The sequence below is a fragment of the Brienomyrus brachyistius genome, unplaced genomic scaffold, assembly GCF_023856365.1.
Source record: "Brienomyrus brachyistius isolate T26 unplaced genomic scaffold, BBRACH_0.4 scaffold430, whole genome shotgun sequence".
NCBI lineage: Eukaryota > Metazoa > Chordata > Actinopteri > Osteoglossiformes > Mormyridae > Brienomyrus > Brienomyrus brachyistius.
Window position 1 is genome coordinate 51775 of NW_026042705.1, and position 12840 is coordinate 64614.

The 12840-nt window shown below is 46.2% G+C and overlaps 1 protein-coding gene and 1 non-coding gene across 2 annotated transcripts; both read right to left on the minus strand.

Annotated features, from left to right (window-relative positions):
• Positions 1-928: 928 nt before the first annotated feature.
• Positions 929-1855, minus strand: LOC125729048 (splicing factor U2AF 65 kDa subunit-like; the record flags this gene model as incomplete). The annotated part of the gene is made up of 3 exons (XM_049005600.1): positions 929-1374; positions 1561-1647; positions 1739-1855. Coding segments are annotated over 3 exons (582 nt in total), but the record flags the coding sequence as incomplete, so codon positions are not given.
• An 8539-nt stretch (positions 1856-10394) lies between these two features.
• Positions 10395-10466, minus strand: trnad-guc (transfer RNA aspartic acid (anticodon GUC)). The gene has a single exon. It is a non-coding gene; the product is annotated as a tRNA-Asp (tRNA).
• Between the last annotated feature and the right edge of the window lie 2374 nt (positions 10467-12840).

The following is a 12840-nucleotide window of genomic DNA, read 5'->3' on the forward strand; positions in this document are numbered from 1 at the left end:
TCTGAGCCAATCAGATCGTCCGTCGCCTATCTGAGCCAATCAGATCGTCCGTCGCCTATCTGAGCCAATCAGATCGTCCGTCGCCTATCTGAGCCAATCAGATCGTCCGTCGCCTATCTGAGCCAATCAGATCGTCCGTCGCCTATCTGAGCCAATCAGATCGTCCGTCGCCTATCTGAGCCAATCAGATCGTCCGTCGCCTATCTGAGCCAATCAGATCGTCCGTCGCCTATCTGAGCCAATCAGATCGTCCGTCGCCTATCTGAGCCAATCAGATCGTCCGTCGCCTATCTGAGCCAATCAGATCGTCCGTCGCCTATCTGAGCCAATCAGATCGTCCGTCGCCTATCTGAGCCAATCAGATCGTCCGTCGCCTATCTGAGCCAATCAGATTGTCCGTCGCCTATCTGAGCCAATCAGATTGTCCGTCGCCTATCTGAGCCAATCAGATTGTCCGTCGCCTATCTGAGCCAATCAGATTGTCCGTCGCCTATCTGAGCCAATCAGATTGTCCGTCGCCTATCTCAGCCAATCAGATTGTCCGTCGCCTATCTCAGCCAATCAGATTGTCCGTCGCCTATCTCAGCCAATCAGATTGTCCGTCGCCTATCTCAGCCAATCAGATTGTCCGTCGCCTATCTCAGCCAATCAGATTGTCCGTCGCCTATCTCAGCCAATCAGATTGTCCGTCGCCTATCTCAGCCAATCAGATTGTCCGTCGCCTATCTCAGCCAATCAGATTGTCCGTCGCCTATCTCAGCCAATCAGATTGTCCGTCGCCTATCTCAGCCAATCAGATTGTCCGTCGCCTATCTGAACCAATCAGATTGTCCGTCGCCTATCTGAACCAATCAGATTGTCCGTCGCCTATCTGAACCAATCAGATTGTCCGTCGCCTATCTGAACCAATCAGATTGTCCGTCGCCTATCTGAACCAATCAGATTGTCCGTCGCCTATCTGAACCAATCAGATCGTCCGTCGCCTATCTGAACCAATCAGATTGTTTTTCTTACACAAAAAATTATTCCGTTTTCAAAACACTTTTGTGCAAGAAATGCTCCCATGAGCCTGTGTTTAGTGCCTACAGAGGTCTTCTTTTTGCCACTGGTACAGGAGAGTACGGGTCCCACCTTGCCACAGCCAGGCACCTCCACGCTATCGACGGGCCGCGGAATCTCGATGGAGCGCACGTTGCCGTACTTGCAACACTCCTCCCGGATGTCCTCCAGGATCTCCTCGTAGTCCTCGTCGTCCACCAGCTCCTCGTGCATGACCATGTTGAGGAGGCACAGCACCTCCGTGGGCATGCCGGAGCTCTGCAGCCGCTGCAGCCCTGGAACCTGCAGCGTCACCGGCGTCTCGATGATGGCCGTCTGTCCCGGGGGGCGACAAGAGTGTCAGATACCCCCTGATCGTCCAATCGTCTCGAGTAACAGCGAGAAATTTACATGGACCCAAATAAACCCAAGAAATAGGGGCATTAAGCTTCCTGGGAGGCACCCAGGAACCAAGTTGGGTTTAGGACATCAGAAAGGCGGCAGCCGAGGGCAAATACTCACAGCGTTGGCATTCTTAGCCCCCACGCTTGCCCGCTGGACGATGAGCTTCTTGTCTCCGAGCTGCATGCCATTGAGTCCAGCCACGGCCTGCGGGATGCATCCCACACAAGCGTCAGCAATTCCATCCGGAAGCCCCGAGTCACCCCAGACCTTCCAGCTGCTGCCCCACCTCACGCACCTGGTCAGTGGCACTGATGTCCACGTATTCACAGAAAGCATAACCCTTAGACAGTGACGTGGCACTGTCCTTCACAAGGTTGAAGGCCTTAAGAGGTCCGAACGACGTCAAGAGTTCCTTCACCTGGGCAAGAGGAGGAGACGCGGGGGGGCGATTAGCCCGACAGTCCAGGCACGGCGCCTCGCTAGAAATGCTAATCTTAACTGTGGGAGAAGCAGCATGTTAAACTTTGCAAAACGACATGAGGAAACAGTGAAGACATCAGGAAAATGGCTTTATGACAAGTGGCTCGACATTACGGTGCAACACTAGAGCTCAAAGCCCCCTGTGCCCTTTCTGCATGACTTACTTACTGGGAGCGTACAAAAGTAACTATTTTGATTCTTGTCAATGAATGATAACACAGATTCCCCCCCCCCCATCCTACAGCATATACAACACAACTGAATTCCTAATCAAGTTCTCTGATAATTCCAACTACGAATTTTGAAATATGGACCGAGTTGCATCTGATTTTAAGGGCCACAATAATTAAGCTAGATGGTATATAAAAAAAAAACTAAATAAAAACAGCTAATTATATGTTAAGTGTTCCATGTATACAATGTGGAGGGGGGGGGGCGACTCGGCAGAACACAAACCCAGCCGAATCACTGACTTCCTGTTCTTAAAACCAAGAACCACATTGGTGCAGTTAATTAGAGGGACAAAGCCTACAGGAGATAAACTCACAGGTAAAGCTAAGAGCCGCCACAGGGTCCTGCTAAAGGGGCCACGGCTTGAAGCCAAACAGGACGAAATAGCTCTGCTAACATCATTCCTCACTTATTCTACAGGAATCTACTGTAAAGCCGCATTAACCACTGACTTCAGAAAGGAGTCACCTGGGACACTGGCAGCCACAAGAGGGCGCTACCTCCTACCTTCTCTTAGGGGCAAAAAAAAAAAAAATCAAATTTATACCCTGTGATCAGCATAATAAGTCTCTCCCCAGCCTTCAACCCCCAAAAAAAGGACCCCATATGCTTAAGAGCACTCCAGGACAGAGCCCCCCCACAGGGGCAGGCCGTCGACAGGGAGGATATCCGTGCGAGGGACGGAATGTCTTACTTGCCTTGTGTTACATGTTGGCATGGCAGCAGTAGGTCAGTACTACTGAACAAATTATGAGCGAAGACTTAACGATCTTACAGGCCCCTAGCTGGGGACAAAGTGGGGAACAAAAATGAAAGAGCTGTAAGTATCAAAGCGGTAGCAGGGACTGCAAAAAAAATGTAAACACCAGGATACAAGCAGCGGTTTCCATTTCACCTGTCTATGGCACATTTACTGGCTTTGACGTGAAATACATTAACAGTTCTGCTGGATTCAAACTCTCTCCCCCCAGTGCTGCTTTGGTACAGCCTTCCTCTTGACTTGGATTACATGTGACTCACACTGGATAAGAAAGATTACGATGACAATCCGAAAAGGAGGAAAAAAATCAAAGAAAAACAAACTGACTGCACTTCTCACTTACCTTTCACTGAAACCGCGATCACTATCTTGTGGGCTGAGTCTTGCCATTTTTAACAGTTTAGGCTAAAGTGAGTGGGACACCGGAGCTCAAAATGTTACAATGCAGGGGTGGACGCAAAACGTTTTGCGATTAACTTTTGCAAAATAAATAGGTAAACTATTAAATGCCTGTATGGATTATGTCTATAATGGGCCGATTTCAGTGGGGTGGCGATATAGGAAGAAAAAAAAAAAATCATAAAAGATGCTAATGAGAAGTAGAAAATGTCTAAAATGTGACCCTTTCAACACTTTCAGAGTAAGACGACCTCATCTGTGCATGTTGTTATGGTAATATTATCCATCACTGACGTCATAACAGAATAGGGCATGGGGCACGATGTGAAAACTCCAGTGAAGCTGATAATCGTTCACCGGGAAAAAGGTCCGAAGTATTTTCTGCCTTTCGAGCGACACAGCAATGTAGGGAACGATTCTTCCGCAGCTCCCCATCGCTGTTAACGGGATGTGAAGTCATCGTTCTCAGTGTGCGGACATGGACGTGAGACACGGCACGTCTGCGAATACTGAAGCGTTTGGGGACTTGGTCGATCTCCCCCACATTTCAAGCACAGTCTATGGTAGTGTTTCCCAGCCCAGTCCTCGGGGGTACCCCCCCGGTCAGTCCACGTTTTTGCTTCCTCTCAGCACACCTGTACCAGGTATTCGGTGTTCCTGATTGGCTGGGAGCTAGGAGGGAGCGAAAATGTGGACAGTCGGCGGTTCCCCGAGGACTGGGATTGGGCAAACACAGGTGTACGGCAATGTGGAGGTATTCGTCAGTTAGGTGACGCGCAGATGACTCGATTTTAAATTTTCATGCAGCAAAACGACGCGGCTGATTCATCCGACTAACACTCAGCAATTAACCCGATATACAAATATTCCAGGGTACCCAGCAACAGGCAGCACAGGGACTGGCTACGTGACTGGTTTGGCAAGCCGCCAGCTGTAAGGCACGTTTCCCAAAGCCTTTGTTGCTAATAAGGTTATTTGCTAACAACATTAGATAACAACTGAATGGTTCCAACTATGCAAGTCGATAACATGAGGTTTTGGGAAACGTACCTTTTACATTAGCGGGGTCTCAATATCTTCATAATTTACAGCTGGATAAACAATGAGCGTAATGTAACTGTCAACTCATTACCTACATGTCTAATAAATGTTTAATAAATCCCATGAATATCTTTAAAAAAAAAAAAAAAAAACCTCAAATGTGCGGCTATTTTCAGCAGCTAGCTTTAAACATGATGCTGACATTTGACCCCCCAGTATCTTGTAATGAATTTTAAGCGGTGAGGTAACTTTGACAGGCTTTCTTTTCCTACTAATCAGTTACACAGAGACGAGTGTTTATTTTATGTATGTATGTGCGTGCGCGTGCGTGCGTGCGTGCGTGTGCGTGTGTGTGCATGCCTGCTTGAGTTCCACGTGCAGCAGTGGGACAGAAACACAGGAGGGTTGTGGGTCGGCTCCCCGGCGACAGAGACTGAGGGCGGGGTACCTGATCGTCACTGAGATAGTTGGGCAGGCCTCCGACAAAGAGCTTGTGTGGCGAGTCTGGAACCACGGTGGAGACGACCCCTGCAGACAGAGCGGCACGGCGCCCAAAGCCGGCCGATCACAGCAAACCGTCAACATGCCGGATAATGACCACGAGCAAACGGCGCGAGTGAAATAAGCCAACTTCAAATCAGTATGACGTCGTTATCTCCTATATAATATCAGATAAATGTAACTCCAGCAAAAAAATACCTAAATACTGGGGCAGTTTGACGACTGTTTTTTGTCTCTCCCATCTTGCTCTCCATGGGAGATGCTGACACATGCAGCACCAGTCAAAAGTATGGACACACCTGCTCTTAATGCATTTGTCTCTATTTTAGCTGTTATTCACCTTATAGTAAAAGGCCTTTGGGCATGGAAGTTATGCATATGAAGTACTGCAAAGACAAAATTTTTGTCTCTTCAAAATAGGAGCCATTGGCTTCGATGACAGCATTGCGGACTCAACCAGCTAACATATGTACCCACCTGGACCGTTTCTCCAACAGTCCTCGAGTTTCCACAAGTTCTGCGCGCAAGCTGGCTACCTTACTCTTACTCTCATCCAACTGATCCCAAACCAGCTCTATAGAGTTTAGGTTGGGGGGCTGTGGGGACCATCTCTTTCCTAGTTCACAAGGTAATAAGCTACTTGCATAACCTTCAAGGTGGGCTTTGGGTCATTATCTTGCTGAAAAACAAGTCATTTTCAGTAGGTGTGTCCAGAATTTTTAACTAGAATAGGAGCCAGCAACCCTAGAACAATTTGGGGGTTAGGGTCCTTGCTCAAGGGCCCAGTGGTGAAATCACTCTGCCAACCCTGCCAACCAGCAACCTTCTTTTCATGGGCAAACATCACAGAGCCACACAACACCCCTATGTTAACAGTAAGAAGTGAGTGACTGAGCTGTGTGTGTGTGTGTGTGGCTCAGCTGGTTAGGATGCCAGCGTTATCATCAGAAGATCACTGGTTCACATCACTGGTGATCACACCACTGGGCCGGCGAGTTTGCTCTAGGGACAGGCTGACCCTGATTTCTCAAAAAAAAAAAAAAAAAAAAAAACATTCTTCACTTTGGATAAAACTGTCTGCTAAATATTTACAACATTAAGTAAATAAAAGTGAAAGTCTCCCTCTTTATATGACAAGACATCCGCAGCTTGCGAAGGACAGTCAGTCCGTAACGAGTACAAAAAACTGGCCTTGCCGATCGGCTCTTCAAAGGTAAATAAAGATTAAGGTTATGACGGCGACAAGCAAAACGGACCTGGTACGTGGAAGGCGGGCTGCTCTGAGATGCCAGGCAGGGGGCGATAGTCGTGGGGCCGCCTGATTTTTAACGACTGACCCTGGAAAATGATGCCGTCGAAGGCCATTGCCTGCGTGGTCTCATCCACGGACCGAAACTAGGGCAGAACGAAGAACGTCGTTAATCAGGGAAGGCTGCGGTCTCCGCCTGGACACAGCAGCCATTAGGCAGGAAAGACTCTTACTTCAAGGAAGGCAAAGTTCTTGTCCTGGTTTATCTGAACAGCGAGGACGGGATTGGTGGGACCTTGACATAAGCCAGCCAATCGCATCTGGGTATTGAAGAAATCCGCCATGGCCTCCTAAAAAGACAGGCAGACACACTGAATGAAGACAGGCAGACGTCTGAAGACATCAAAACAGGCAAACGAGAAAAAAAATGACTGACAAGTCTAGTACATTTATCTATTTATTTTGCGGACACTTTCATCCAAAGCAACATACATTTCATTGAAGAAGCAGGACCAGACAGTTCCTAGAGCAAATAGTGCTTAAGGGCTGCGCTCGGGGGCCCAATGGTGAAATCACTCTGCTGCCCAAGGGATTTGAACCAACAACCTTCTTGTGACCGGCTCAGTGTCCTAACTCACTGAGCTACACATGACACCAGTATGCATGACAGAAGGCAACGCGGGACTTTGCCTGGACTCACCTCCGTCAGGCCGAAGGGGATGTTGCCGACATAAAGCCGCCTGGCCTGCCGGGTCATCTGGCTGCCGACCATCGGCACCTGGGTGGGCGTCACTGCCACGCCGCTGGTGGTGGATGTTGCCAGTAAAGCTATCGTGGGGATCTGCCCTGCAGCTGTGGGGAGGAGAAAGGGCTTCAAGACCCCAACCAGGGACGGCCAGAACATCCGGATCGTCGCCTTCATTTGCTTCTAACCCCTAGGTTTAAGCTCTCTTCACACTGTCTGAAATCATCCCAAGTGTTATTCCCTCTTTGACCAGCAGGGGGGAGGAGGGCACTCCAGAATAAATGCTTTCATTGCAACCAATATACCATAACCTTGCAATACTGAACTAGCACACATGGAAGCGTCGCATCCAAACCTTGCATTGCCTTGTACTGCATGGGGGTGATGTGCTCGAATCCCGGAGGGGGAACATCCCAGTACTTGTATGTCCTTTTCTTACGGCTTCTCCGAGGAGAGTAGCTGCCCAAACACAAAACAGAAGGTTGTTTTCCCCAAACAATACAGTGTAAACACTCAGAATCTGGCAAAAACAAACAGATGGCAGAATGTTTACATTTAACTTTGGATCGCAGGCAGTTTAAGGTCATGAGGGTGTGACCATGCGCCACTTTTTAGGCTGGCTTTGAGGTCCCATCGCTATGGCGGGGGCTACTTATAAACGCCAGTTAAAATTTAATATGGGTACAGTCCCCCTTCCCACCACGAAGAAACCAATTGGTTGATTGTGAAAGAAACTTGTTAAGAGGCCTCAAACCATGCTAGATATCAGCTTCAGTGCCTGTAACCGGGACCGTGAGGGGGGGTACCTGTGCTTCTTGTGCTCGCGTGAGCTGCTCCGTCGGTCACGACCCTTGCGGTCGCGGCTGCTGCTGCGCTTCTCGTGACTCCGCCCCCTGGAGTCCTTGCTCCAGCGGCGGTGCTTCTCGCCACGGCTCAGAGACCGGCTCCGGCTACGCTTCTTGTGTCGCTCCTTCTCCCGCTCTGGGGGACGACACCGTGGTACCAGTGAGACGGTGGGCGGAGCGACATGACTGCCCCCCTACCATCCATTTCGATAAATCCAAGATGTGTAACTCAGAGGGATTATGAATGTGTGTCCGGATGGTTGTGGGTTTGAAGCCCATGAGTCACAGAGTAATCATATCTGGGGTGCTGGATGCTGACTGACCCAGCGCTATGCCTTAAAAGTCACTTACGGAGACCAAGATGTGGTACGGGGTCTAACTCCCCAGTTTCCTCACCAGAATGAAGCACCTCCATTCAATTCACATATTCAATCACACCCTCCTGAAACAAACACACCCATCTCTCAATGGCTAATAATTTCAAGGGCACAAGGACATCCCCTTGAATGTCAGTCTGTTGTGAAACAATAAAAACATAACCAGACTAATTAATGATATAGGAGCACAGTGGTGAGTACAGTTGCCTCACGCCTCCGAGTCTGGAGGCCTGAATTTTGCCTCTGCTCTCTGTATGGGGAATTTGCCTGGAATAGGCTCCAGGGGAGCCTGACTAAGATAACTGGTTGGACGATGGATGGGTAATTAATATCGTTTCAATCTGACAGACAGCACTTTATTAAACTAGCAATAAAATATCACCTTTCTATCCCAGCAGGTCCTTCATATAGAAGCTTAAATAAATCCCTGAAGGTGCAGTTTTCAGTGAAGCATTTAAACGCAGGTGCTGCTCGAGGAATCAGCTTCATGCATCAGTTATAAACAGCGTTACGGTAATGCACCGCTGCAAAAGTACAGACACGGAGCGGCCAATGCATCTTACGTAAATCGGTAATAACCAATTACCGCAATCGCAGGCATAGTCAGAGCGCAGATATGAATGACTGGAACTGCTAGTTTATCAAACACGGCGGGCACTTAGTGCTCGTCTAGCCGAATCAGGTCGTTTCGAATGACATTTTAGTGATTTAGTGATAAGGAGCTGATATGACAAGATTGCCATTTGATAGGTACATAAATCAATCCTACTTTCGACTCCGTTGTAACGCATGTTGTATATTTCAGTTGCGTTAGTATGGCTTAAGTTTATTCAGTTTACTGGATTCTCTGCACTTTAATGAAGTTATATGTGTATTGTTATATAACTGTACATCATTGTTAGTTACTGCTATCCGCTGTAAAGGTAGATACAGGTGCAAGACTTTGCAATAACGACCTAAAAGCAGTTGTTATGATTCCAGGGAACGCGGCTGATTTTTAGAGTCTATACATCATGAAGAAACGGCGATCGTGTGAGAAAGACTTATTCTGTACGGATGACAGGGCCAGCATTTCGGACCCAAGGGAAAGGCTATTGTGCATCGGAAAGAGACAAAATCATATCATTATATAGAAAACTCGTCGTAGTATTTAAAAACCAAGTAACTAACACTGTTATTAAGTGCGGACTTTAAATCAAGTGGTCGCGGTCGTTTTTATTTGCATAAAACTTTAAACGTGATCTTGAAAATATAACGCTTGCAACAAACATCCATGCATAGTGTGTTACTGCGAATGAAAATACGCGGGTCACAATTTATGATCCAAGTGTATAATGGTAAATAATTAAATAAATAAAACCGCAGGCTTTCACATCGAGTGCACCCCAATAACGTTTCATTGAAATGTCCATGTTATGTACGCCGGGCACTGATGGATGCAGGCCTAGCGATCTCTATAACAATGCCAAGCAAAGAATGTCACTGATTTACCAAAGCGGTCAGTTTTCGGGGATCCTGCGGCAGCTGGGAGAAGAAGAATCGGGCAGGTTTCAGAATCGGCGAGCGCTCGGATAAAAGGCACCGATTTCCCAGCCGCGCTTTTCTTTTCGGAACCAGCAGAAGTGCCCTCCGCACCATCCTCGGCGCTAGGACACGCCGGCCACTTTATTACCCTAAAACAGGGAGCATACACCGATCTTCAAAGCCAAACTTACCTTGCCGATTTTCGCTTAACTGCTTCTCAAACTCATCGAAATCGGACATTTTTCAGTCCGTACTAAAGACGTATTGCAAAATAAGCAGAGGTCCAACAGTAGGCCTTTGAATGGGCTACAGGCTGCATTGGGTTCTGCTGCTTTTTCTTCCGAGTCGCCTGCCCCTCCTCCCCCGAAGTCATCGGCTCTTCCTCGGTTGTATCACACACAGGTTCGGAAACATTCGATGCGCATTACCGTCCCCTCCTGCACTGGAGGGTTAAGGACAACGTGATTATATCGAACCAAAATTGAAATGTGCAAGTTGACTTTCCTAGTTATACGTCTTCATTTTTATTCTGGGTTTAACAACCATGAGTTTATGACGTATTTTACATGATTAGTTGGCGACTGGACCTTATTGTTTATATCTCTTATTAAGGATCCATCCATCCATACATCAATTATCAAAACCACACACTTACAATCCGAGTCTAGTTTCATATGCTGCGCTGCTGAGCGACCCGCAGAATATTATGCATGAGTACAAGTCACAAGCCCCGTTTCCACTAACACGGGGCCGGTTCTAGCTTGGTGCCTTTTGAGACCGAGGCAAAAAGATGCAGACTCTCCCCGTCGGGGAATCGAACCCCGGTCTCCCGCGTGACAGGCGGGGATACTCACCACTATACTAACGAGGAGATGTACGCGCACTACTTTTACATCTTCAAGATAAACAGCGGATGACTACTAACATTTGCGAGTAATCAATGACTGAGCTTCATGTCATGACCATGGTGCTCAAGAGAAGAAAAAATACATAATGTACGTCCACTGATACCAGAACAACCATATAGCTTTATACTAAGACGATGATTAAACGGAAAATTCCTTTACAAAACACTGCCACAAAATCATAGTTTCGCAATATTACATCGTGCAACGGGACACAGTGTAAGTACGTGAAGTCGGTAATTAAATCAAGAAAAAAAAGTGAGAGGAAAAGAATACTTTTCTATTATCATATTTTTCTAACTGGCCAAACTGAGTCATATTTTGATTATACACACTAACAGAAAAACAGTGCAAATCTCCGGTAGTCCGTTTCACTTGCGCTCCGCTATGGGGCAGGTAACAAGCAGAGCTTAAGTGTGGAAGGAAAAAAAAAACACAGGACAGCATCAATCCCAACTTCACAAACGCCGGAGATCGAGATGCTGTAAGCATGACAATTAACATCTTTATCCAAGGGAACAGCTGCAAGACACAGATGCCGCGCCTAACAAAGGTAGGATCGATTCCGAAGTTCAGGCATTTACAGACGCGGACTCTTCTGGAGTTGATTTTTTTCGGGAGATACGCATCAACTTCAAAAGTATGAACCGCATTATATCTATATCTGTTATGACGTTGTAGCTATTGATACTGATGCATCACAAAAATAATTTAAATGTTTTTTCATTCTGACATATGTTCGTTCGGACGAGGATTTTATTATATGAGATAAGTTTTAAATGAAAACTTTTTTTAATCTATATGATTAATTCTCGAATCTAAGCCAGACTTCACATAAATCATTCATTCATAAATATAATGGAACATACAACATCCAGGTATCCATGAAATTTATGATCAGGCTATACGTTTGTGATAACAACAAAACAACACAACATGTATATTTACAATATATGGGCCTATTGTTTAATATTGCCTCCAAATTATAGCCAGACAATAACGCAATAGGCCGACATCAAACTATTTTCATGTAAAACAAAAGTGCTGGCAGTTTGCTTGTGCTTACAGACCCCGCCTTGAGCCCATCCAGAAAGATCCCAAAAATAACCGACAAGCAAAGGTTGTAACAATCTGAGCATGTTTAGTTTAATGTAATCAGGAGCCGAATTAATAACGCGAATAAATGATCAAACCGAAAGTCTGTAGTCGGGAATATCCGATAACGTCTTTGACGTGCAGTTAAGATAGTCAGAGGAAAAACCTTGTAGTTTACTTATATATATGCCTAAATATATGAGTGTGTCTCTCCGGTGATTTAATGATGAATATAACGATTACATATCAAATCACACATTAAGCAATTATTATATTACTAGGTTGAACGTTTTCACTATGTCTGTCGTCACCTTGATTTCACGATTTTGACTATTCTTCTTATCCCAGATTGAACAAGTCATTGTGGCGATGCAAGATCCCGACATGGGGATAAGATGAAGAATCAAAGGACTGTTAATCACAGTGATTCCACATGCGATGACAGGTGCACGATACATATTTTACTTTTTAAAAATAATTTTTCGTGCCGCCCGGGTTGTCTTACACCCGGCCGTGCAGTGTCCCGGGGGCCGGGTCCTAATGGTCATTTAAGCCCTTCACAGGAAAGCCCATACATCGGCGGTCTTCGGGAATCCTGTGCATTAAGACTGTCATCGATCTCCTTGCGCTCATATTTATTTATGTAATTTATTTATCGAGTTCAGCGTTTTTGATTTATGACGGCTTAATGCATTTCTCGACTCTAACTAGATGCCTTCCTCGCTATGCCTTCCCAGGAAATGATATCGTGGAGTGGCTAATTCAGAAGTACTCCATCATGGAAGAAGGTAGGGCCGAGAAGTATGTAGGGGAAGCGTTACCTGGTGCTCTTATGTGAGGTTAATCGATTGTTTTTTTCCCTTCGTGACGACGATGGCGCCCCTGCTGGCGAAAGACGTCATCAGGTTTTTTTTTTTTTGTAATAAAATAACAGAAATAAACGAGTCTTTTGAATAATAAATACAAATGAAGTAATAGAATTTGTCATCCATACAACAGATTAGCCTAGCTGCATTTATGTGTAAGCATATGCAATTCACGTGTCTGACAGAAGCATGTTCTGTTCCATTGATATTGCTGAGCCTGTGAATTAATAAATGTCAGAATTGAGCTTGTCCATAACATAGACACCCCATTCGCCTGAAGCTTTTGGGATTTTCTTCCCCTGGCGTCAATTTATCTGCTGAATTATTTATCTTTCTGCTGAGAGGCTATTAGTACAAATAATCTGTAGGCCAGTCCCGA